General features: G+C 37.9%; 1 protein-coding gene across 2 annotated transcripts in view; it reads right to left on the reverse strand.

Moving 5' to 3' along the window:
- CngA (Cyclic nucleotide-gated ion channel subunit A) overlaps positions 1–23,418 on the reverse strand; it is a 178,522-nt gene that overhangs the window by 15,307 nt on the left and 139,797 nt on the right. For both annotated transcript variants that reach the window (XM_073956887.1, XM_073956886.1), the window contains exons 3-5: positions 15,888–16,175; positions 15,655–15,817; positions 14,019–14,558 (exon numbers count right to left, since the gene is read on the reverse strand). In XM_073956887.1, coding sequence (XP_073812988.1) covers positions 14,019–14,558; positions 15,655–15,817; positions 15,888–16,175 — 991 coding nt within the window. The remainder of the gene's footprint in view (positions 1–14,018; positions 14,559–15,654; positions 15,818–15,887; positions 16,176–23,418) is intronic.

Raw genomic sequence — 23,418 nt, forward strand, 5'->3', positions numbered from 1 at the left:
TATTTTTTCCATAAAAAATATTTTCAGACTATCTTTCATATAATATATTCCCGGAGTCAATATTTGCCAAAGAAAATAATTTCGGAATAAAAACTTTCAATAGAAAATATTTTCGGAGTCAATATTTTTATTAGAATATATTTTCGGAGCCGATATTTTTTATAGAAAATATATTAGGCTAATTACTTATTTATTTTTCTATAATTTCCATAGAGAATACTTTTTAAGTAAATAATTTCGTATCTAAAATATTTGTGAAAAATACTTTCCATAGAAAATGTTCAACTAGTTAATAATTTCCGTAGAAAATTATTTCGGAGCACCAATTTTCCATAGAAAATATTTTCGGAGTAAATATTCTTAATAGAAAATATATTCGGAGTACATATTTTCCATATAAAATATTTTTGTTGCTAATATTTTCGAAGAAAACATTTTCTGAGTTAATATACTTAATTGAAAATATTTTCGGAGTAAATATTTTCCACAGAAACTATTTTCAAAGTAAATTTTTTAATAGAAAGTATTTTCGAAAAAGTATTTTATATAGAAAATATTTTCCGAGTTAGTACTTTCAATAGAAAATATTTTCGGAGTTAATGTGTTCCACAGAAAATATTTTTTCGGATTAAATATTTTAGATAGGAAATATTTTCGGAGTAAATATTTTGCATAGAAACTATTTTCGTAGTTAATATTTTCTATAAGAAATATTTTCGCTGTGAATAATTTTCATAGAAAATCATTTTGGAATTAATAGTCTCCCCAGGAAATATATTCGGAGTTAAATTTTTTCAGATAAATATTTTCGAGGTAAATATTTTCGATATCAAATATTTTAGGATTAAAAATTTCAAAAGAAAATAGGTTTCAAGTAAATATTTTCAATGGATAATATTTTCAGAGTATGTTCTTAATAAAAAATATTTTCAGATTGAATATTTGCATAGAAAATATATTAAGAGGTAATATTTCCAAAGAAAATATTTTCGGAGTGACTGTTTCTCACAGAATATACATATTTTCGAGTAACTTTATTCTTTGAAAATATTTTCGGACTAACCGTTTGTCATTGTAAATATTTTCGGATGAAATGTTTTTTATTTTCGGAGTAACCGTTTGTCATTGTAAATATTTTCAGAAGAAATGATTTTTATTTTATTTTTTATTTTCGGAGTAACCGTTTCTCATTGTAAATATTTTCGGAATAAATGTTTTTCATTTTAAATATTTTCTGAGTAACAGTTTTTCATACAAAATATATTCGGAGTAAATATTTTTGCATGGAATATATTTTCGGAGTAAATAGTTTTGTGTGGCAAATAGTTTCATAATAAATATTTTCCAACAGAAAAAATTGTGGAGTAAATATTTTCCGCAGAAAAAAGAAGAACTTCTCAACTTCTATTAGAAGACTTTCTGGCCTTCTATAGGAACATCTTCTGGTCTTCTTTGAGAAGGCCTGCAGGCCTTCTATGGGATGATCTTCTTCTATTCTTTTATGAAATGACCTTTCGGATATCTGAAGACCTTCTGTTCTTCTATTAGAAGACCTTCTGGCCTTCTGTTAGAAGAACTACTGCACTTCTGATCTTCTGCTAGAAGACCTTTTGGTCTTAGGCTGGCTTTCTTTGAGAATACATGCTGGTCTTCTATGAGAAAACCTTTTGATCTTCTGTGATGACCTTCCAGACTTCTTTTAAAAGAGCTTATATTCTTCTATTAGAGGACTTCCCGGCCTTCTATCAGAAGAACTTATGCTCTTTTGGACTTCTATTAGAAGACCTTCTATTAGAAGGCCTTTGATTAGAAAACTTTTTGTACTTCTATTTATTGTCCTCCTGTGAGACGATTTCTGTGTGAATTTCTGTGAGAAGACCTTCTAACCTTTTACTAGAATACCTTCTGGCATTTTTTAGAAGACCTTTCCGTCTTCTATTTGAAGGCATTCTGGCCTTCTATTAAAAGGCCTTCCGAAATTATTTTATAATACCTTCTGGCCTTCAATTATAGTTTTTGTTTTTCTCAATAGATATTCGTGAGAAATAGATTTTTTATGGCTAATAAAAATATAACAATAATTTTTATGACATTATAGACAGTAAAATGTAAACATGAATAACTACAGTGCCAACCTAACTTCTAGTACCCTAACCCTAGCTAAAAAATAAATGGTTCAATTGAGAGAATTAAAAAAAACTGCTGCACAATTTAATTGACACAATGGCAACAAACAATTCATGCATAACCACCCACAAACAATGCAAGCAGCTATCCTGGCGTTTTGTTCGGACCATTCGGTTGGTTTGCTTCTATCTTGAGGCAGAACCAAAAGAAAAAAACAACAATATTGTTGTATTGGAGGATTGGAAAAGTTTCCTTTGTTAGCGTTAAAATATTAATTAGTTTGAAAGAGAAGAGCAAAAAATAAAACACAAAACAAGAAAATGACAATAAAAAACAACAACCACACTGAGCAATGACTAAACTAAAGAATGATTGCATTGCCAAACATGACAACATGGCTAATAATAAAATGGTGACTACAACAATAAGAACATCATCTATAATGATGATGGCGATTTGGATGTCCCTTTAAATATCCTTCTTTTCCTGTTTCGTTGATGTTGTTTAGTGTGTGTGCGGGGTGCCTTTAATTTGTTTACTTAGTCCTGAAGTTATGGTCAAGTAGCATGTTTTTTTTTCTTGCTTTGTTTTTAGCTAACCAACCAGCCATTATAGCCTATCGGACGTTGGAACATAAAACCATCATTGTCATTAATACTCGTTTTATGAATAGCTGGCCATTTTTGTTCGTGGAGTGGTTAATGGCGGAAGCATTAATTATCAACGCGTGGCAATGACGATGCCGACAAAATGCTTTTAAGATGCTTCCTACATTTACCATTAGTTGTAATTTTAGGGACTCTTCTCAACCATACCGCTTAGCGTTTTTGACGCTTGGTTTGGGTAATTGCAGTGCAGAAATTGTGTATCGTAATTTCTTGTTTTAACCAAAAGTTATGGTAAATAAGTGTTTTGGTACATGGCGAAATAAAGGGTAACGAAGGTTAGAAAAATAATAAATTAATTAATGTCAGAACATGTAAAACAGAATCAACTAAGTATCCTCAGCCTATGATTATACAAAAATCAATATTCAGGAACTGTCGCCAACAATACGCTGATGATAGGAAGGGAATAGTGATTCTATAGACCCCTTCTGAATGAAAGGGTGTTTTTATAGATCCTTTTATTTTATTTTCTGAAAGAAATGGTGCTTCTATAGATCCTTTCTAAAAGAAAGGGTGCTTCTATAGATCCTTTCTAAAAGAAAGGGTGCTTCTATAGACCATTCCTAAAAAAGGGTGCTCATATAGACCATTCCTAAAAAAGGGTGCTCATATAGACCATTCCTATAAAGGGTGCTCATATGGACCATTCCTGAAAGAAAGGGTGCTTCTATAGACCATTCCTAAAAAAGGGTGCTCATATAGACCATTCCTGAAAGAAATGGTGCTTCTATAGACCATCCCTGAAAAAAGGTTGCTCCTTTAGATCATTCCTAAAAAAAGGGTGCTCCTATAGACCATTCCGGAAAGAAAGGGTGCTTCTATAGACCATTCCTAAAAGAAAGGGTGCTTCTATAGACCATTCGTAAAAGAAAGGGTGCTTCTATAGACCATTCCTAAAAGAAAGGGTGCTTCTATAGACCATTCCTGAAAGAAAGGGTGGTTCTGTGGACCCTTTCTGAAACCCTATAGACTCTATATAAAAATGTTAATGCAAGAATAAAATAAAATGGATTTAATAATAGACCATTCCTAAAAGAAAGGGTGCTTCTATAGACCATTCCTGAAAGAAAGGGTGGTTCTGTGGACCCTTTCTGAAACCCTATAGACTCTATATAAAAATGTTAATGCAAGAATAAAATAAAATGGATTTAATAAAATGGATTTAATCACCGAAAGTGTTGCTCTTTGGTGGAGGAGGTGCTTGAAGGAATATAACTTGTTCTATGCTTGAGAGTATTTCCATATCTAACGACGGATAATTTTCATCTGCGATATATACCTGATATTATTTCACTATCTGGTTCTATGGGATTACAATGTTCATCAGGAGCTTAGACGACGGATAATTTTCATCTGCGATATATACCTGATATTATTTCACTATCTGGATCTATGGGATTACAATGTTCATCAGGAGCTTAGACATTCCGTCCTGGACAATGTCCCGAGTGTTATCGTGCTGGCTGGACGTGTCCTTGCAACCCGTCGTGGTAAAAAGACAACCCAACTTCAAATCGTTTTTTTAACTTTAATTTCTGAACCGTGGAAAACTGATTGGCAGGGGTTCCGAGAATTTACCATGACGGTTTCCTATTGAAGATAATGGGGCTCTTTTAAAGTCGAGTGTGATATTCTTATTGAAGACCATGAAATATATATATTCTTCTTATAGAAGACAAAGTGTTTCTTATATATAAGTCCCAGAGGTCTTCTTGTAAAGGACCAGAAGGTCTTGTTATAAAGGGGCGTTGGCAATTTTTTCCCACAAAAAATGAGTTTTTCTTAAACAAGACCGTGAGGACTTCCCTTAATAGAAAATTAAGCTTTTTTTAAAAGATAATTCCTATAGAATAAAATGAGGACTTATTGTATAAGTATGACGTCTTCTATATAGAACAACTTTATATAAGACCAATAGATCTCCTTTAGAGAAGACCAAGAGGTCTTCTAGAAGCTTTTTAGAAGACTATGAGATTTTATCATAACAACCATGGGGTTTTCTTTTATGAGGTCTTCCTATAGAGAAGACCACTTTCATAGAGAATCCTATGGCGTCCTTAGCGAAGATTATGACATCTTCAATTAAAAGACTCCGAGCCCTCCTTTAGCAGACACCGAATTCTTATTATTAGATAATCTGGAGTCTTCTTGTAGAAACCATACTATGATTATAGATGACGCTCAAGTCAGAAAATCATAAGGTCTACTAATAGAATACCGTGTGGTCCATGAAGACATGAGACCCTCGTATGCTGAATGAATACACTGAAATCTTCTTGTTGAAGACCCCGAGATCTTCTTAATGAAGACCCCGAGGCCTTCTTATCACAGAGATTTTCTTGTAGGAGACCCAGGGGTCTTCTTATAAGATACCTTGAGGTCTTTCTATAAAATATTTTGCTGAGATCTTCTTCCTAAGCTGAGATCTTCTTATAGAAAGCCCAGAAGTCTTTTCATAGCAGACGATGATGTCTAGGCTGAGATCCTCTATAGAAGATCTCGATGTCTTCTTAGTGAGCAACCTGATACATTCTTATGGAGGTCTCTGGGGCGTTCTTCTATAGCAGTCCGACCATGAGGTCTTTTTGTAGAAGACCATGTTGGCTTATTAAAGAAAAGCAGAATTCGTACAGAAGACCACGTAGTCTACACATAGAAGACAACGAAATCTTCTGATAGAAGATCACGCAGTCTTCTCATAGAATATCACGAAGTCTGCTCATAAAAGATCACGAAGTCTTCTCATAGAAGACCACGAAGTCTTCTCACAGAAGACTCCGAAGTGTTCTCATCAAAGACCACGAAGTCTTCTCAAAGAAGATCACGAAGTCTTCTGATCGAAGTCCACGAAGCCTTCTCACAGAAGACCACAAAGTCTTCTCATCGCAGTCTTCTAATCGAAGACCACGAAGTCTTCTCACACGAAGTCTTCTCATCGAAGACCTCGAAGTCTTCTAATCGAAGACCACGAATTGTTCTCATCGTAGACCACGAAGTGTTCTCATCGAAGACCACGAATTGTTCTCATCGTAGACCACGAAGTGTTCTCATCGAAGACCACGAAGTGTTCTCATCGAAGAGTACGAAGTATTCTCACAGAAGACACCGAAGTCTTCTCATCGAAGCCCAGGAAGTGTTCTCATCTAAGACCACGAAGTCTTCTTATCGAAGACCCGAAGTCTTCTCATCGAAGACCACGAAGTCTTCTCCTAGAAGACCACGAAGTCTTTTCATCGAAGGCCACGAAGTCTTCTCGTAGAAGACCACGAAGTCTTTTCATCGAAGACCACGAAATGTTCTCATCGAAGACAACGAAGTCTTCTTATCGAAGACCACGAAGTCTACCCATCGAAGACCACTAAGTCTTTTCATCGAAGACCTCGAAGTCTTTTCATCGAAGACCTCGAAGTCTTTTCATCGAAGACCTCGAAGTGTTCCCATCGAAGACCACTAAGTCTTCTCATCGAAGACAACGAAGTCTTCACATAGAAGACCACAAAGTCTTTTCATCGAAGACCTCGAAGTCTTTTCAACGAAGACCACGAAATGTTCTCATCGAAGACTACGACGTCTTCTCATCGAAGACCACTAATTCTTCTCATCGAAGACTATAAAGTTTTCTCGTCGAAGTCCATGAAGTCTTTTCATCGAAGACACGAAGTGTTATCATCGAAGACCACGAAGTGTTCTCATCGAAGACCACGAAGCGTTCTCATCGAAGATCCCGAAGTCTTCCCATCGAAGACCCCGAAGTTTACTCATCGAAGACCACGAAGTGTTCTCATCGAAGACCACAAAGTCCTCACGTCGAAGACCACGAAGTCTTTTCATCGAAGACCACGAAGTGTTCTCATCGAAAACCTCGATGTCTTCTAATCGAAGACCACGAAGTGTTCTCATCGACGACCGCGAATTGTTCTCATGGAAGACCACGAAGTGTTCTCATCGAAGACCTCAATGTCTTCTAATCGAAGACCACAAAGTCTTCTCATCGAAGACCTCGATGTCTTCTAATCGAAGACCACGAAGTCTTTCCATGGAAGACCACGAAGTCTTCTCATCGGAGACCTCGATGTCTTCTCATCGAAGACCCCGAAGTCTTCTAATCGAAGACCCCGAAGTCTTCTAATCGAAGACCACGAAGTCTTCTCATCGAAGACCACAAAGTCTTTTCATAAAAAAACCCCGAAGTCTTCTCATCGAAGACCACGAAGTCTTCTCATCGAAGACCACGAAGTCTTCTCATCGAAGACCACGAAGTGTTCTCATCGATGACCACGAAGTCTTCTCAACGAAGACCACAAAGTCTTCCACAAAGTCTTCTCATAGAAGACCACGAAATCCACACATAGAAGACAACAAAATCTTCTCATAGAAGATCACGCAGTCTTCTCATAAAAGATCACGAAGTCTTCTCATAGAATATCACGAAGTCTGCTCATAAAAGATCACGAAGTCTTCTCATAGAAGACCACGAAGTCTTCTCACAGAAGACCACGAAGTCTTCTCACAGAAGACTCCGAAGTGTTCTCATCAAAGACCACGAAGTCTTCTCAAAGAAGATCACGAAGTCTTCTGATCGAAGTCCACGAAGCCTTCTCACAGAAGACCACAAAGTCTTCTCATCGCAGTCTTCTAATCGAAGACCACGAAGTCTTCTCACACGAAGTCTTCTCATCGAAGACCTCGAAGTCTTCTAATCGAAGACCACGAATTGTTCTCATCGTAGACCACGAAGTGTTCTCATCGAAGACCACGAATTGTTCTCATCGTAGACCACGAAGTGTTCTCATCGAAGACCACGAAGTGTTCTCATCGAAGAGTACGAAGTATTCTCACAGAAGACACCGAAGTCTTCTCATCGAAGCCCAGGAAGTGTTCTCATCTAAGACCACGAAGTCTTCTAATTGGAGACCACGAAGTCTTCTAATCGAAGACATCGAAGTCTTCTAATTGGAGACCACGAAGTCTTCTAATCGAAGACCACGAAGTGTTCTCATCGAAGAGTACGAAGTCTTCTCATCGAAGACCACGAAGTGTTCTCATCGAAGACTCCGAAGTCTTCTCATCAAAGACCACGAAGTGTTCCCATCGAAGACCACGAAGTCTTCTCGTCGAAGACCACGAAATCTACTCATAGAAGACCACGAATTCCACACATAGAAGGCAACAAAATCTTCTCATAGAAGATCTTCTCATAGAAGTCAACGAAATCTTCTTATAGAAGATCACGCAGTCTTCTCATAGAAGATCACGAAGTCTTCTCATAGAAGACCATGAAGTCTTCTCATAGAAGATCATGAAGTCTTCTCATAGATGACCACGAAGTCTTCTCACAGAAGACCACGAAGTCTTCTAATAGGAGACCACGAAGTCTTCTTATAGAAGACCACGAAGTCTTCTTATAGAAGACAACGAAGTCTTCTTATAGAAGACCACGAAGTCTTCTTATAGAAGAACACGAAGTCTTCTTATAGAAGACCACGAAGTCTTTTTATAGATGACCACGAAGTCTTCTTATAGATGACCACGAAGTCTTCTTATAGAAGACCACGAAGTCTTCTAATCGAAGACCACGAAGTGTTCTCATCGAAGACTACGAAGTCTTCTCATCAAAGACCACGAAGTGTTCCCATCGAAGACCACGAAGTCTTCTCGTCGAAGACCACGAAGTCTTCTCATCGAAGACCTCGAAGTCTTCTAATTGGAGACCACGAAGTCTTCTAATCGAAGACATCGAAGTCTTCTTATAGAAGACCACGAAGTCTTCCCATCGAAGACCACGAAGTGTTCTCTTAGAAGACTTCGAAGTCTTCTAATCGGAGACAACGAAGTCTTTTTATCGAAGACCACGAAGTGTTCTCGTCGAAGACCACGAAGTCTTCAAATCGGAGAGTGCGAGGTCTTCTAATCGAAGACCACGAACTGTTCTCATCGAGGAGTACGAAGTCTTCTCATCGAAGACCACGTAGTCTTCTCATCGAAGACCACGAAGTCTTCTCATCGAAGATCACGAAGTGTTCTCATAGAAGACCCCGAATTCTTCCTTTAGAAGACCCCGACGTCTTCTCATCGAAGACCATGAAGTCTTCTCGTTGAAGACCACGAAGTCTTTTCATCGAAGACCGCGAAATGTTCTCATCGAAAACCATGAAGTTTTCTCATCGAAGGCCACGAAGTCTTCCCATCGAAGATCACAACGTCTTTTCATCGAAGACCACAAAGTGTTCTCATCGAAGACCCCGAACTCTTCCCATCGAAGACCCCGAAGTCTTCTCATGGAAGACCACGCAGTCTTCTCATCGTAGACCTCGATGTCTTCTAATCGAAGACCACGTAGTCTTCTCATCGAAGACCATAAAGTCTTCTCATCGAAAACCTGGATGTCTTCTAATAGGAGACCACGAAGTCTTCTCAACGAAGACCACAAAGTCTTCCACAAAGTCTTCTCATAGAAGACCACGAAATCCACACATAGAAGACAACAAAATCTTCTCATAGAAGATCACGCAGTCTTCTCATAAAAGATCACGAAGTCTTCTCATAGAATATCACGAAGTCTGCTCATAAAAGATCACGAAGTCTTCTCATAGAAGACCACGAAGTCTTCTCACAGAAGACCACGAAGTCTTCTCACAGAAGACTCCGAAGTGTTCTCATCAAAGACCACGAAGTCTTCTCAAAGAAGATCACGAAGTCTTCTGATCGAAGTCCACGAAGCCTTCTCACAGAAGACCACAAAGTCTTCTCATCGCAGTCTTCTAATCGAAGACCACGAAGTCTTCTCACACGAAGTCTTCTCATCGAAGACCTCGAAGTCTTCTAATCGAAGTCCACGAATTGTTCTCATCGTAGACCACGAAGTGTTCTCATCGAAGACCACGAATTGTTCTCATCGTAGACCACGAAGTGTTCTCATCGAAGACCACGAAGTGTTCTCATCGAAGAGTACGAAGTATTCTCACAGAAGACACCGAAGTCTTCTCATCGAAGCCCAGGAAGTGTTCTCATCTAAGACCACGAAGTCTTCTAATTGGAGACCACGAAGTCTTCTAATCGAAGACATCGAAGTCTTCTAATTGGAGACCACGAAGTCTTCTAATCGAAGACCACGAAGTGTTCTCATCGAAGAGTACGAAGTCTTCTCATCGAAGACCACGAAGTGTTCTCATCGAAGACTCCGAAGTCTTCTCATCAAAGACCACGAAGTGTTCCCATCGAAGACCACGAAGTCTTCTCGTCGAAGACCACGAAATCTACTCATAGAAGACCACGAATTCCACACATAGAAGGCAACAAAATCTTCTCATAGAAGATCTTCTCATAGAAGTCAACGAAATCTTCTCATAGAAGATCACGCAGTCTTCTCATAGAAGATCACGAAGTCTTCTCATAGAAGACCATGAAGTCTTCTCATAGAAGATCATGAAGTCTTCTCATAGATGACCACGAAGTCTTCTCACAGAAGACCACGAAGTCTTCTAATAGGAGACCACGAAGTCTTCTTATAGAAGACCACGAAGTCTTCTTATAGAAGACAACGAAGTCTTCTTATAGAAGACCACGAAGTCTTCTTATAGAAGAACACGAAGTCTTCTTATAGAAGACCACGAAGTCTTTTTATAGATGACCACGAAGTCTTCTTATAGATGACCACGAAGTCTTCTTATAGAAGACCACGAAGTCTTCTAATCGAAGACCACGAAGTGTTCTCATCGAAGACTACGAAGTCTTCTCATCAAAGACCACGAAGTGTTCCCATCGAAGACCACGAAGTCTTCTCGTCGAAGACCACGAAGTCTTCTCATCGAAGACCTCGAAGTCTTCTAATTGGAGACCACGAAGTCTTCTAATCGAAGACATCGAAGTCTTCTTATAGAAGACCACGAAGTCTTCCCATCGAAGACCACGAAGTGTTCTCTTAGAAGACTTCGAAGTCTTCTAATCGGAGACAACGAAGTCTTTTTATCGAAGACCACGAAGTGTTCTCGTCGAAGACCACGAAGTCTTCAAATCGGAGAGTGCGAGGTCTTCTAATCGAAGACCACGAACTGTTCTCATCGAGGAGTACGAAGTCTTCTCATCGAAGACCACGTAGTCTTCTCATCGAAGACCACGAAGTCTTCTCATCGAAGATCACGAAGTGTTCTCATAGAAGACCCCGAATTCTTCCTTTAGAAGACCCCGACGTCTTCTCATCGAAGACCATGAAGTCTTCTCGTTGAAGACCACGAAGTCTTTTCATCGAAGACCGCGAAATGTTCTCATCGAAAACCATGAAGTTTTCTCATCGAAGGCCACGAAGTCTTCCCATCGAAGATCACAACGTCTTTTCATCGAAGACCACAAAGTGTTCTCATCGAAGACCCCGAACTCTTCCCATCGAAGACCCCGAAGTCTTCTCATGGAAGACCACGCAGTCTTCTCATCGTAGACCTCGATGTCTTCTAATCGAAGACCACGTAGTCTTCTCATCGAAGACCATAAAGTCTTCTCATCGAAAACCTGGATGTCTTCTAATAGGAGACCACGAAGTCTTCTAATCGAAGACCACGAAGTGTTCTCATCGAAGAGTACGAAGTCTATTCATAGAAGACCACAAAGTCTTCTCGTCGAAGACCACGAAGTGTTCTCATCGAAGACCACGAAGTCTTCTCATCGAAGACCACGAAGTGTTCTCATCGAAGACCACGAAGTCTTCTCATCGAAGACCACGAAGTGTTCTCATCGAAGACCACGAAGTCTTCTCGTCGAAGACAACGAATTCTTTTCATAGAAGATCACGCAGTCTTCTCATAGAAGATCACGAAGTCTTCTCATAGAAGATCACTAAGTCTTCTCATAGAAGATCACGAAGTCTTCTCATAGAAGACCACAAAGTCTTCTCATTGAAGACAACGATGTGTTCTCTCCGAAAACAACGAAGTCATCTAATCGAAGACCACGAAATCTACTCATAGAAGACCAGAAAGTCCACACATAGAAGACAACCAAATCTCTCATAGAAGTCAACGAAATCTTCTCATAGAAGATCACTCAGTCTTCTCATAGAAGATCACGAAGTCTTCTCATAGAAGATCACGAAGTCTTCTCATAGATGACCACGAAATCTTCTCACAGAAGAACACGAAGTGATCTCATAGAATACCACGAAGTCTTCTCATCGAAGACCTCGAAGTCTTCTAATCGAAGACCACGACGTCTTCTCATCGAAGACCTCGATATCTTTTAATAGAAGACCAAGAACTGTTCTCATCGAAGACCACGAATTCATCTCATCGAAGACCTCGAAGTCTTCTAATCGGAGAATACGAAGTCTTCTAATAGAAGACCACGAAGTGTTCTCATCGAAGAGTACGAAGTCTTCTCATAGCAGATCACGAAGTTTTCTCATAGAAGGTTACGAAGTCTCCTCATAGAATACCACGAAATCTTCTCACAGAAGTGTTCTCATCGAAGACCACGAAGACTTCTCATCGAAGACCACGAAGTGTTCTCATCGAAGACTACAGAGTCTTCTCATCGAAGACCACGAAGTCTTCCCATCGAAGACCTCGATGTCTTCTAATAGTAGACCACGAAGTCTTCACGAGGTTTTCTTATAAAAAGTCCTAATTGGCTTCTCATTGATGAGCCTACACTACTCATCCGCATGATGAGATCCTCTTCCACAGTTGCCCACATCAGCAATAGGCAACATATTATTCGGGAACCGGAACAGGTTGTACGAAAGAACAGTCATGGTGGCTCATGAGTCATGACCTATCGAAAGCCTTCGTTACCGTAAACCATGCCAAACTGTTCGAGGATGGAAACAGGGAGTCCTTCGCAACTTTTTTTATAACCTATGCTTGGCTTTGCTTCTGAGATATGATATGAGATATGACGATTATTTGGAACTGTTTTCATAGCCTCTGCTTGGCTCTGCATCTGAGGTACCAACAAGGAAAATTTGTTGACCTCTTATAAAGCTATAGACCGGCCTGTGAATATTCAAACCTTCCAGAATGTCGCCTTGAGGATTGCAACACGATGGCTTCTCTTGCCATTTGTAACCAATTTTAAAGGGGAGGCAAAGATTTTACCGGTGCATGAGCACAACAAAATGTTGTCGATGCAGTACCTGCTTGGTTGTTATCACCAAGATAATTCCGCCAATCCTATGGCCCAATCCACGTTGACGGTGAATATCGACGTCTTATAAACCACGAGCTGTGTTGCCTATACAACGACATCAGTATCAGTATTGGCTAGGCCATGTCTTGAGAAGGAGCGGTGCTGACCCCACCTAAAAATCGTGTAAATACGGGCCCCATGGCGGTACACGCAGAACTTGAAGGCCAAGACTTAGATGGAGTCAGCAAGTGAGGGTCCAAAAGAAGACCAAAATCAACGAGCCTTGGATTGGCATTCACACTTATGAAATTACAAATATATCATGTGAAGTGACGAGGAGTTCATCCTCCATCTATCGCAGCAAAAGAACGTCATCTGCCAATACAAATTCGTATGGATTTATCCTAATTAAAAGCACGATTCCCAATACAAGTCCGGCATGTGGATTGTAACCGCACGATACTCTGCTCCAGTATAGCTGTCCAGCTAAATCCACTCACATGTCTACCGATTCTTTATGGATTCTTTTTGCCGGGTTAACATTAATTGAATTGACAATTTAAAACTCCTGGATGGATACTAAATTCAAGGTGCCTTGACATAACTCCCAAATCATAACGCCCAAAATCTTTGAGACTTATGTAAGACTTCAAGTCTTGTCTACGCGAATGAAATCAAAATTAGGTGGATGATCGGGCTTCCGCTGGGATTTGAGACATCAACCTTTGGACAGATGCAAACAGCTATAACGCGTGCAAAATTTTCTTGGAAATAGTTTGGTCGTTATGTACGCGTTTTTTGGGAGTTATGCCCTTGTTCATTGATGGACATAAGTCTTAAAATCATTTTGGGATTTATATCCGGGCACTTAAATTCAATATAAGTTCGCATGTTCTTCCCAGAATTCGTTAATTCTCCAAAAATTTCCACAATTTGTTCACACTTTAAAAACATTTTCCAAAAACATTCATTTTTACAAAAAAAAAAGAAAATTCTCACTAAGCAAAATGTTGCGAAAGAAAAACAACCAACAGCCAACCAAAACTAACAACAACCACACATCATCTCGCCGAAAAAAGGAAAAGCAAACCAAACACGAAAACTTACCCACAATGGTGGCAAATATCAGAACACCAGCCAAAAAGTCAGCAACCACAAACAAATATTCAGCATCATTTTCCGGTGTTGGAGTTTCGCCAATTGTTGTCAGCGTCAGTGTTGACCAATAGAAACTGTAAATGTACTGGCGCTGCAGTGTACTATTTCTCTCGCCATGTAAATTATAGACCCAATTGTCGGTACCAAAGCCCAATTCATAGCTGATGACAAAATACATGCAGGCATTCCAGTGGATGAGAACTAATATGGCGAGAACGACTTTGCAGATACGAAAGGCATTTGGATAACTGGTGGCAGTTTCGGTGCGATCAAACCATTCCCACATGCGAGGAACTCTTAGCAGGCGATTCAAACGAACGATCACAGAACATGGCAGCAATGTTGGACCACATTTACTGGGCGACCACCAAATGTAGGCAATATCGGTGGGCATCATGGAGAGGACATCTAAATACCAGCCTTTGTTGCTGAAATAGTGGCGTCTCAGTTTGTAGGCATCCCGTACCAAGAGACCTTGCTCCAAATAGCCTAAGGAGAAGAAGAAGAAAAATAATATTTCATTTTCAAATTTTGTTAAAATTAAAGCTAAACAAATAAAGATGACTATTTACAAAATAATAATCGCTGCCATGAAATAAAATGTTGTTGTTGTTTCTTCTTCCCTCCCTATTTTGCACAAATTGAGTTTTTGAGTTTTGCCTTGTGCCATCTTTGGGTGAGCAACTATTGTTGCCATTGTTGTCCTTGAGCTAGGCCACATGACAATGCCTTCGTTGCAGTTGTATTCCAGTGATTAGTGTCGTTGTTAGTCTTGTCTTATCCAGTTTCTTTTCAAACCCCAACCAGATAATGACTTTTTATGCCACTGACTGTGTTGAATATTAAATGCAACGTTTTCGTTTTCATTGCGTTTGAGCAGAAATCTCCCAAAAAGCAACAATGTATTTTCTAACACAAAGGAAGAATTTTGGTTTGGGGATGGATGATGGTGTAGAATGGGAAGTTTGTTTTTAAGAAGATGTTAGCTGTTTCCAATTTCAAATAGGAAAAGAAAACTATTTTCCATAAAAATGTCAGGGGCAGGAGGAGGAGCAGGAGCCTCGTTGTGCTTACCGATTCTATTTAGCTCACGTCCATAGACAATGGAATCGTTGTAATTTCATTGTAACTTTATACGTTTTAATATATGTGTTAGATTTATATTTTCGAAATTTTTTCTTTAAACACACCAAGTATTGGACATTGGGTGCCAACGTGGTGCAATGGTATGCACATCCGCCTCGCAGAAGGTCTAGGGTTCGATTCCCAGGCTAGGCAACATCAAATTTTCAACGGTGGCAAAATACCCCTCAATAATGTTGGCAACATTTCCTGAGTATTTCAGCCATGTAAAGCTTCTCTACAAGTGGTGTCTTAGGACACGCCGTTCGGGCTCGGCGATAAGCTGTAGGTTCCATATCATTGAGCTAATATGAATCGGGGTGCACACATTGATATAAGAGAAGTCTCCCTTGTCCTTTATGGGATGTTTGTGGAACAATTATAAGTATTGGCTTTCCCTCCCTCAACTATGAAATATGGTCGATTTTGTGCTAATAAACAATTGTTTTTTTTTTTAACTTACCCTCATGCATATGAACCAGCGTATCCATCAAATAAATAAAATCACACAGATAGTCAAGGAAGTACCAAACAGGTGGGGCCCGCAAATTAATTTCCCAAAATACGGCCCGACCCACCACAAATATGATATTATATAACACAGCTAAGGAAACCACTGCCAGCCACTGGAAAAAAGACAAACATATATGAATTCTCCATAGAATTGTTGTGTCTACACCTTATAAGCGAACTTACCCTATAATGTGACTGCAGCGATGGATTAACCGATAAACGATTACACAGCCTACTTGAGCCGCGTATCTCATGTGCCGGTCCTGAATCGGCTTCGGCTGAGGTACTTTCATTGGTCGTACTGACCTGTGTTGAGGCTGGTGTTTTACCAATTTTATCGGCATTGGTATTGTTGGAGAAACGCTCAACAAACCAATCGGGAGGTTTGGCACGATTACGTTTGGTTAGACGTTGACGCAGGGCATTCAGTGTGCGACGCAGTGTTGAGGGTTTGGAATGTTTTGTTTGGTCCTGTAAAGAAAAAAAAAAATGGAAAATTGAACATTTAATACATTTAAAAATTATTTAAGATACGAAAACAAGATCTAGGCTACATTACACTCATTTGAGGACTTCGTATCTATTTCGATTAGAAAATGCGTATTTGGAATACAAAATTAATGTCAAGAACATATTTTGGTCTAATTAATAAAATATTAATTATTAATAGCAATAAAATACTTTGCAATCCTGTTTTTAGATTCCAAATATTCTTGATTTGCTTGTCTTCTATAAAAGTCCTAAAAATCTTCTTTGTGGAGAGCTATTGGTCTTCTCATTAGTCTTCTATGATCTTTCGTATTTTGGCACATAAGTTCTATTGGTATTTTATAAAAGTAATACTGTAATACTTCTACATATATGTTAGAAATATGTTTGGATCCAAACAAATATTTGTTTGGGACTGATTGCAAACAAATATATGTTTGGATCCAAACATATATATGTTTGCAAAATTTTGTAACATATCTCAATTTTATATGTTTGGGTACCAACATATTTTTTATGTTAGAACATATTTTTCATGGGTGGAGAGATGATGTTTGTCAAAGAGAGTAACAACAGGGCTCTCGCGGCTGCGAAATGCCGGTTTATAATAAAGAGCTGTGTGTATAGTGTAATAGGAGACCCAAAAGTTTTGTGATGTGTATGCGTAAAACACGTGCGTTTCGTATTGTATTTATCTTTTTTCTTCAGTGTTCTAGAGACAATCGTTGATTAAAGACGGTAAAGTAAGTGAATAAATCAGTGTTTTGCCTTTTCTTAAAGAAAATGTACTTTTTAGTAAATTTAATGCCCAATACATTTTATAACTGAATCAAAAAGGTGAATGAAAATATTTTATTGGGCAAGGAAGAAATCGCATTTAACATCAATACATTTTTCATATACACACATACATATCAAGCTTTTTGTAGAAGATTAGATAAGAAGATCTATCTAAAAAACCTATTGATGTTATTTGTATACCATTAATTAATTGAAATAAAAAACTACAAAAAAGAATAACTCGAATCCGCGAGTGCAGGTTGGACTTGTACCGAACTATTGTAAGAAAATAATATTCTTTTATGTCATAAAAAAGCTTTTTGTAGAAAATTAACTTATGTTGAAACTGAGGTATGGTGTTTCTTAAAATAATAATTTAAGCGGAAGCTGTGGTCGTACTAATGTAAAAAAATCGGAAAAATTCGTTGATGGAAACGACTTTCATTATGTTATTTTCCAATTAGTGGGTTTACAACACAATGTAGAGCTTAATGCTCAAAGGAGAAGTTAAAGATCGGAGTTGAATTTTTTAATGTATGATTTTTTAATATATCCACTGTATCTACCTCAAACGGATGCTGACATTTTGGGTTTTTTGAATTTTTGCTCTAATCGGGACGTGCAGCTGGATTTCCCTAAAAGCTTATTATTTGATTGTAGTACTCGCGATTTCGCATTTTCTAATGTATAACACGAGGGTGTAGCCCTCACAGGATCACAGTAATCTGCGCCCGAACACGAAATTTTTGTGTGTAAAATTTTTCTCAAAAACCTATTTTTTTGGATTAAAATTTACAAACGTCATTCGATTTCCGTGGAAACCCTCGTAAATTTAGTTTTTTTTTTACGTTCTGAATCTAACAAGCCAAAAATCCACCCACTAGATCTGCGGATATGATACCCCTCAAATTTCGAAAATTTGCAAAAAATTATTTTGAAAATATCGCATATTAAACCTCGTTTTGCATGTGTCAGTTCTACTTAAAAACAAGTAAAAAAGTATCAGTCGGCTTTGCCGACAGAGATATACCCTCAGCCTGGGCAAATTGAAACACTTTTTTTCACAAAAAAACTTATGTATTTAGGGGGTTTCAAAATTTTGGTCGTATGAACCGACAAAAATGTTGATTAGGATTAAAGTTCAAAAATTTTGCGGAAAAGGTCGTTAAAGGAATGGACCGACATAGACCATGGGGGTGCCATAGGGGGTTTTTATATCCTTCGGGCTGTTTTCTCAAAAAGTATGGACTTGCCCCTGAAACATCTTTTACCATCGTAATTGAGGGAGCGAATGTAAGTTGCTTCAACAAAAATCAAAGTGATTCAATAGCAGGTCTTAAAGTGAACTTATCCAAAATTTTGTGTGGGAGGTACGGGATGGAGTGGACAAATAAGTCCATATTCGAACCTGATCTATATCTGGTAGATATTATGAGAATGTGTAAAGTATGGACCAAATCGGTCACTCCCATCAAGAGTTATCGTGCGCACAATTTTTCCGAATATTTTTGAACTTTTGTGGCGTAGGTACCTGAAGGAGTGGACCGATATGGCTTATCTACGAACTTAAACTAAGTTTGGAAACAATATTACGAAGGCCAAATTTTGGCCGGAATCGGCATATCCGTTCAAGAATTATCTTGCGCTTCCACCCATAAACATGGTGTCATAGGGTTTGTTTTTCAACTTCAGGCTATTTTTTCAGGAAGTATGGACTTGCCCCTAAGGAACTTGTACCTTCGTATAGGGGACAGTGAATACATGATGTTACAACAAAAACCAAGGCGATTCGAGAGCAGGTCCTAAACTGAACTTTTCCGAAATTTTGTGGGGGAGGTACTCGAAGGAGTTTACCGATTGAGTCCATATTGGAACCTCATTTAAGTCTGGTAGAAATTTCATAATGTGCAAAGTATGGACCAAATCGGTTACTCCCTTCAAGAGTTATCGTACGCACAAATTTTCCGAACATTTTCGAACTTTTGTGGGTGAGGTACCGGAAGGAGTGGACCGATATAATCCATCTTTGAACTTGAACTAAGTTTGGACAAAATATTACTAAAGCCAAATTTTGGACCGAATCGGCAGATCCGTTCAAGAGTTAGCTTGCGCCCTAACCACTACACACGGTGTCATAGGGTTTTTTGTAACTTTCAGGCTATTTCCTCAGGAAGTATGGACTTGCCCCTAATGAAACTTACAGCGTCGTATAGAGGACAGCGAATACAATTTGCGTAAACAAAAATCAAAGCGATTCGAGACCAGGTCCTAAACTAAACTTTTCCGAAATTCTGTGTGGGAGGTACCTGAAGGAGTGGACCGATTGAGTCCATATTGGAACCTCATCTAAGTTTGGTAGAAATTACACGATGTGCAAAGTATGGACAACATCGGTTACTCCCTTCAAGAGTTATCGTGCGCACAAATTTTCCGAACATTTTCGAACTTTTGTGGGGGAGGTACCTGAAGGAGTGGACCTATATGGACCATCTTCGAACTTAAATCAAATCTGGACAAAATATTTCGATACCCAAAATTTGAACCGAATCGATTGATCCGTTCGAGAGTTATCGTGCGCACCAGCCAGCCAGACAGACAGACAGACGGACAGACAGACGGACGGACATTGCTAGATCTACTCAAAATTGTCTGAAACGGATATCGTACAAACATACTTGGGGTCTAAAACCATTATTTCGATGAGGCACATTTTTGGTCGTATCAAAGTGTAAATACCCTCTTTAGCCTAAAGGCTGAGGGTATAAAAATAGATCGATACGCGTGTTTAAACTGCGAGAAAGCATATATTTAAAAACTCTCGTAAATCCAGAGATATAATAGATTTTTTTTTCTAAAAATTGAGTGCGATGCTACATCCACGGTTCTTGATGGATCGCATTGAAACGGCATAGAATGATGTATTTTTTAATGGTGATTATTGAAATCGGATGCGCATAAAATGTAAATGAACTTCGCGAAAATTATGACCATACTACTGTATTTTGCACCCTAATATGCAGCAGCTGCTACATCGTGGCCGCCAAATAGAATTTGACAAACTGTACATCAAATAAGAGGGATTGATTCGCTGTGTTGGAAAATCGGATGCGCATCATGCCATTTTCATAATTACGCGGTTTATATGCGTCTCAAATGTTGTAATATTCAATATAACATTATTTTAACGTTATGCCACAATTGGAATTCCTTGTGATTTAATATAAGGTTCTAATAATATTATCCAATCATTATTGCGTGAAATTTTGACGAAAATGCAGAAGAACTCAAACAGTTTTTCTCCAAATTTTCCTATAAAACCATAAAAAAATAAAATTAGAATAATATGATTTTAATTTTTTCGTAATATTTTCTTCGTATTTTTGCAAATAACAAGAGTACTATAGCTCCAAACTTCTTAGGTTTCATTTTATTCCTCACAATGTCTGGATGCTGCTATAATTTTTTTATATTTTGTTGTAAGTATAAGCGCTATTGTTTCAAAAATATGTTTGTAAATACGTGAAATTATTTAACAAATTTAATTTTTCGCGAATCCATTGAAACTTTTCGATTTTTTTTTTTTTGCATCATCGCAGAGGGTGCGAATTCAGTTAACGATAATAGGATATAACAGCATACGATATTAAGCCGCGATTTTTTAGAATTTTTTAATTAGCATAATTAAAACGGTCATATCTTTTGCGCGCAGCGATCAAAGTTGGTAACGAACACAGATTTGGAATGACGATTTTTTTCTTAATCTATGTATCAAAAATCATAGATGTAGAATCAAAACTGTTTTATAATTTTTTTGAAATGGAAGAGACGATTTTACACATTTTTCCTGATATATATACAATATAAACAGGTCATTCCAATCTGTATGTTTATCTGATGTGTGCGATATATGTATCTCGAATATATTGATAGCATTTCCACTCCTCGCAGGGACGTACGCAGGATTTCATTTCGGGGGGGCCCACCTTGACCAAAAATTATGAAATTAAAAAATGTTGTGTAGCGCTACATAAAGCTATTTTAAAGGGTTTTTAGTTGATTTTATATGAAATATTGACACAAAGTATATAATATCAATAGAGAGAGTTTACAATATTTTGATATAACTTTGAAATTTGGAACAGAGTATAATAAATTAGTCGTTTGGATGTTTAGAACTGACATGAACCATATCAGAACACGTTCAGTATAGTCCCCATACAAAAATTCCGCCTGGTATTTTGAATATTTTAGCTCAGTAGCTCATATTTGGCATTTTTGATTCTATCTCAAAGATTTTCAGTATTTCTTCTTCTTTAAAGTACACATCCATACATCACACATTAACTTCAGTCCCATTAAAGTTTTGTCTTATTTTTGCCTTATTAAGTTATCAATTGAACACATTTTTACCACGAGGACTGATTCTGATAAGAAGATCTATCTAAAAAACCTATTGATGTTATTTGTATACCATTAATTAATTGAAATAAATAACTACAAAAAAGAATAACTCGAATCCGCGAGTGCAGGTTGGACTTGTACCGAACTATTGTAAGAAAATAATATTCTTTTATGTCATAAAAAACAGCAAAACTACTATTTTACAAGGGACTCTGCAAACCAACTAAAAAAATCTGAAAAATACATTTATGGTGTGCTCCAGTACTGCAAGAATCTACTCATTTTTAGTAGTAAAAATATGTAGATTCTTGCAGTTTCTGGAACAGGCATTTAGAAAAAAGAGAAAACATTTTTATCAGTCAGGCGATACCAACTACGACTCATAGACTCCGAATTCTACTCGCAGTACTGTTTGAGACTACGAAATCCACATTCGGGTTCGGCAAAATTTTAGCTAAGTCCTGACAATATAGGTTAAGTCGATTGTCTAACACATTTCTTGAGTTACCGACAAAGATTGGTAAAATTTCCAAGGACTATGACTTCTGTCGGCACAGCGCACAGTGGTCACTGATCTAGCGGCGCGAAATTAATAACTTGGAAACGAATGGAGATATCTTTCTGAAATTTTGCACAAACTCAGTCTGTGTCCGTTGGTAATAATGGACTAAATATGAACAACATCAGCTAATATTTTGGTATAGCCCCCATATAACGGTACCTCCTGATATTCGGTATTTTGAGGATTTAAGTCACCCTTTCCTTCCAAATTAGTTGTAATTTGGTACTTAGAGTTTCTAGTGATCACTAGACATTTCCACCAAAAATTGTGGGCATAGGTTCATGTTTGGGTATAGGCCCCTTTTAAGGTATCTTCCGATTTTCAGTATTTAGGGGGTTTAAAGCTACGTTTTGATATTTTTCCCATATAACGGTACCTCCCAATATTCGGTATTGTTAGGATTTTGTCTACAGTTTCAGACCAAATAAGCTGAATTTTGGCATAGGAGATTCTCGTTGGTTATACATCTTCAAATTTTGAACATAGGTCTACATTTTGATATAGCCACCATATAAATGTACCGACAGATTTTGGGTATTTTGAGGATTTAAGCTATTCTTCAAGACCATTTATCAGCAAGATTTGCAGCTAAATTGTTGTTATTCGGAATCTAGGAAGTCCAATTTAATTAGTAAAAGAAATTGGACTGGATCTTAGAGAACCTTTGTAGTCCATGCAAATTTATTGCTATATAACTATGTAAAATTTGACTTCGAAAAGAGCGCAAAAGTTTTGCACTTTTGTGAAGAAGATACCTGAAAGAATGGTCCATTTTGGAAGTGGACCTAATTTTGGAAGTCATTCCTTTTGATAGTTATGGTGTCAAGCCGATATTTTATTTGGTAATGGTAAGTTATAGAGCTTTTGAACCGTTATGTCAGGATGCATGGACTTACCACGAAAAATAGAATATCGCTGTAACCAAGACTGCAAGCAGTAGCATTGGTCAAAATATCCAATGGATTCTCGAACAGCCCATAAATTGCAATTATGTTGAAATTTTGTGAGGAAGGTATCCGAAGATGTTGTTGCATAAAGACCCTCTTGGTACTTGATATACATATGTACGTTCGGAAGTAATTTTAGGATGTTCAAAGTTTCGGTGAAATCGCATATTGAAATTTTGTGTGGGAGGTATCCGAAGGAGTGAACCGATATAATCCATATTCGAACCTAATCTATGTCTCGAATAAATCGATTTGGACCTTCGAGAGTTATTGTACGCACCATTTGAGCGAAATATTTTGTAGTCTTGTGGGAAAAGATGAATGGACCGATATGACTTAAAGTTCGGTTGATCCGTTCGAGAGTTCTCATGCGCACGAGCCAGACAGACGAACGAACTGGGCTAAATCGACGCCAAATTATTTGAAGCAGCTTTTGTCGAAACATATAAGAAGCCAAAGGCCATTATTTCGATGAGGTACATTTTTATCGTCAGCCTAAATGCCAAAATTACAGCAGATTTTAATACCATTTAGC

The sequence above is a fragment of the Musca autumnalis genome, unplaced genomic scaffold (assembly GCF_047663935.1).
Source record: "Musca autumnalis isolate F117 unplaced genomic scaffold, ASM4766393v1 scaffold_5, whole genome shotgun sequence".
NCBI lineage: Eukaryota > Metazoa > Arthropoda > Insecta > Diptera > Muscidae > Musca > Musca autumnalis.